Source organism: Oryza brachyantha, chromosome 1 (genome assembly GCF_000231095.2).
Source record: "Oryza brachyantha chromosome 1, ObraRS2, whole genome shotgun sequence".
Lineage (NCBI taxonomy): Eukaryota > Viridiplantae > Streptophyta > Magnoliopsida > Poales > Poaceae > Oryza > Oryza brachyantha.
Genome location: NC_023163.2, coordinates 1,671,226 through 1,673,855, shown reverse-complemented (window position 1 = coordinate 1,673,855; position 2,630 = coordinate 1,671,226). Strand labels below are relative to the sequence as shown.

The window sequence follows — 2,630 nt, the reverse complement described above, 5'->3', positions numbered from 1 at the left end:
TGAGTTCATATATCCTCTTTGAATTATACTGAACTCTAACCATACATTCATATTGCAATTTGAAGTTACATTTTAACAGTAGACGGTACCACTTTGCATATATAAGTCTATCTGCTAGTCAAACCTACTGGATATTGAGATATTGTGGGCCTGCTTTCCCAAAAGCTACTTCTGCCAGAAGCTGTCCCAAACGGTCTGCAACTTCTGAGAATCACAGATTCTGAAAAATGAACTAAGAATCCAGAAGCTGAAGAAGCTGGGCTTAGGAGCTTTTCCCGATTCACAGAAGCTGGCTACCAAGCAGCAGCTTCTCAGAATCTAAAGCTCCCCAAACAGGCCATGTGTCCTCCTCGTAATAAATTAAGCAGAGGGAATAAGTGGCTTGCAATGTGTGAATTAAGGAGATTTGGATGAGTCCGAACTGTTATGTTTGATGAATCGTTTGTAATTAGAAGGTGGTTTATGAAGAGGGAGTTAATTTTATTGTATGACCCTAAACAATAAGTTAGAGGTAGACAAAAACATAAGCTAAAATTTAAAATATAATATTTCACAAACAGTCATCTCCAACGGAAAACCACTCTTGACACTAGAGCATCTATTCTGAAAACAACAAATTTAACATGTGCTTTGGAGATGTAGACTAAAAACTATATAGCAATAGCAATACACATGGCACATTCCTGTGAGCATGGAAACCCCGGTGTTCATCCCAATGCGTGGGATTTTTCGGGTCTCAAATTAAAGGCTAAAGCCCAAGGCAAAATCCTAGCTTTTTGCCTCTGGCAATAAATATATTTACATGGACCACTCTTAAAGTTCCCAAAACAATAATTTACATAGAGCACACCGATCCTAATTCGTCGATTTCTTGATCAGAGCCTAGTTAATTCTTAAAGAAGTTCATCCCATCATCAAATTATAAGTACGGCACTGAAAAGCTATATATCGATGTAGAGAACGATGAACTTTATGTGAAGGGTCGATAGATGAGGCGGATCATCGATCACACTAGGGTAGCACCAGAAGATCGATCAGGAGGAGGAGGAGAAGAAGAAGAAGATCCGAAGAAGATGAAGAAGAAGAAGACGACGGTGCCATGCATGATCGATGCAGCTAGCTAGCTGTGTGTTACCTTTGTGGCACGCCCTTGTCTCCGGCAATGTCAACGCCGAACAGCTTGACGACACGGGCCTCGTCGTCGGCAATCGCGTGGGTCTCCTGGTTCCTCTGCATCTTCTTGCAGTCGATGAGCAGGTGCTTGTCCGTCCCCCACGCCGACTGGGAGAAGGCCACCGTGTCGCCTGGCCGGAGCCCCTTCTCCCTGACGAAGCGGCTCCAGCCCTTGGTGAGCACGTAGCTCTGGCTGCTGTTCCAGTACGAGTACCGGAACCGCCACACCTTGCCGTCGCCGTCCTCGAAGTTGAGCAGCACGCCCTTGCCGGTGGCCGCGGCGGCGGCGTCGGAGCTCCGGCGGAGCGGGAAAGGGAAGTGCTTCTCGGCCTGCTGCTTCGGCACGACGAGGCGGTTGAGCTTGCCGACGTCGCTCGGCGTCACGGCCTTCTCGAACAGCGGCTCACGCGCCCACCGCGGCGTCGGCTGCGCGCGGGCGCCGCGGCGCAGGCCCTGCTGGAGCTCGTCGTCGTAGGTGTGCTTCCGCAGCATGTCCACGATCTCCGCCTTGGAGTGCGCGGCCAGGAAGGCGAGCTCGCCGGCGGACGCGCCCTCCGGCGTGACTCGGTTGGTGACGGCCTCGCGGCCGCGGAAGCGGAGCGCGGCCACGTCGTAGGCGCGTGCGGCGGCGTCCTCGTCGGGGAACGTCCCGAGCCACACCCGCGAGTGGCGCTCGTAGATCTGCGCGCCCCAACGCCCGTTCGGCTGCGGCACGACGCCCTTGTACCGCGACGACGGGCGAACCCGCAGCTCGACCGCCTGATGGCCGCCGCCCAAGTCCTGGAACTCGTCTTCCTCCATTGCTACCAAGTCCTCTGGCTTGGATTCAGTCGACGACGACCCGCCGGAGTTGCAGGAGACGACCATACCTTCTTGCTCCATCTTCTGCATCGAAATACTATAAATTTCTCGAGCTTCTGATCGATTTCTGACGACTAGCTATGATGTCGACGTCGTTGGTAGTTCTTGACGAATGGAAGGAGTATGCGACTTGGAGTGACCGTGTAGAGTGATGTATATTATTGGGCTTGGAGCTAGCTAGTTAATTAAGCTTCTTAATTCCAGCCTTTCACTTGTATATATGCTACTTAATTTTGTGTTTATGTTAGCTTCTACAGATGCCTGTAACTTTAATTACAATATTGTTGGGACTGTCATTTTATGCTATATTAATTTGTCGTCTAGCCTTTTCATGTATGAGAGACGTTCTTCCTGTTCAGGCATGTGGTTACGAGAATCTCTGTTAGCAATCAGCTAATTGGTTGGTGCTCGTTTAATTTGGACTACCGTATTTAATTTGATCCGTGCAAAGTGGGCATGTTTTTTTCCACAGAAATGGTCAGAAATGGTCCGTGAGCATACATATAAGTAAACCTAATTTAATTTAGTATTTTGATGATATATTCTCTCCGATCAAAAATATTTGTTTTTGAAACAGTTTGGTTAGACTTCTAAAA

At 48.9% G+C, this 2,630-nt stretch overlaps 1 protein-coding gene across 1 annotated transcript; it reads right to left on the bottom strand.

The window, feature by feature from the left end:
- Nucleotides 1-989: 989 nt before the first annotated feature.
- Nucleotides 990-2,055, bottom strand: LOC102712486 (putative AP2/ERF and B3 domain-containing protein Os01g0140700). The gene has a single exon (XM_006645423.2). The coding sequence runs from the start codon at nt 2,053-2,055 to the stop codon at nt 1,132-1,134; it is 924 nt and encodes a 307-aa protein (XP_006645486.2). The 3' UTR covers nt 990-1,131.
- Nucleotides 2,056-2,630: the final 575 nt, after the last annotated feature.

Coding starts and splice junctions, on each gene's coding strand:
- LOC102712486 (XM_006645423.2), bottom strand. CDS start 2,055: ATGGAGCAAGAAGGTATGGTCGTCTCCTGCAACTCCGGCGGGTCGTCG.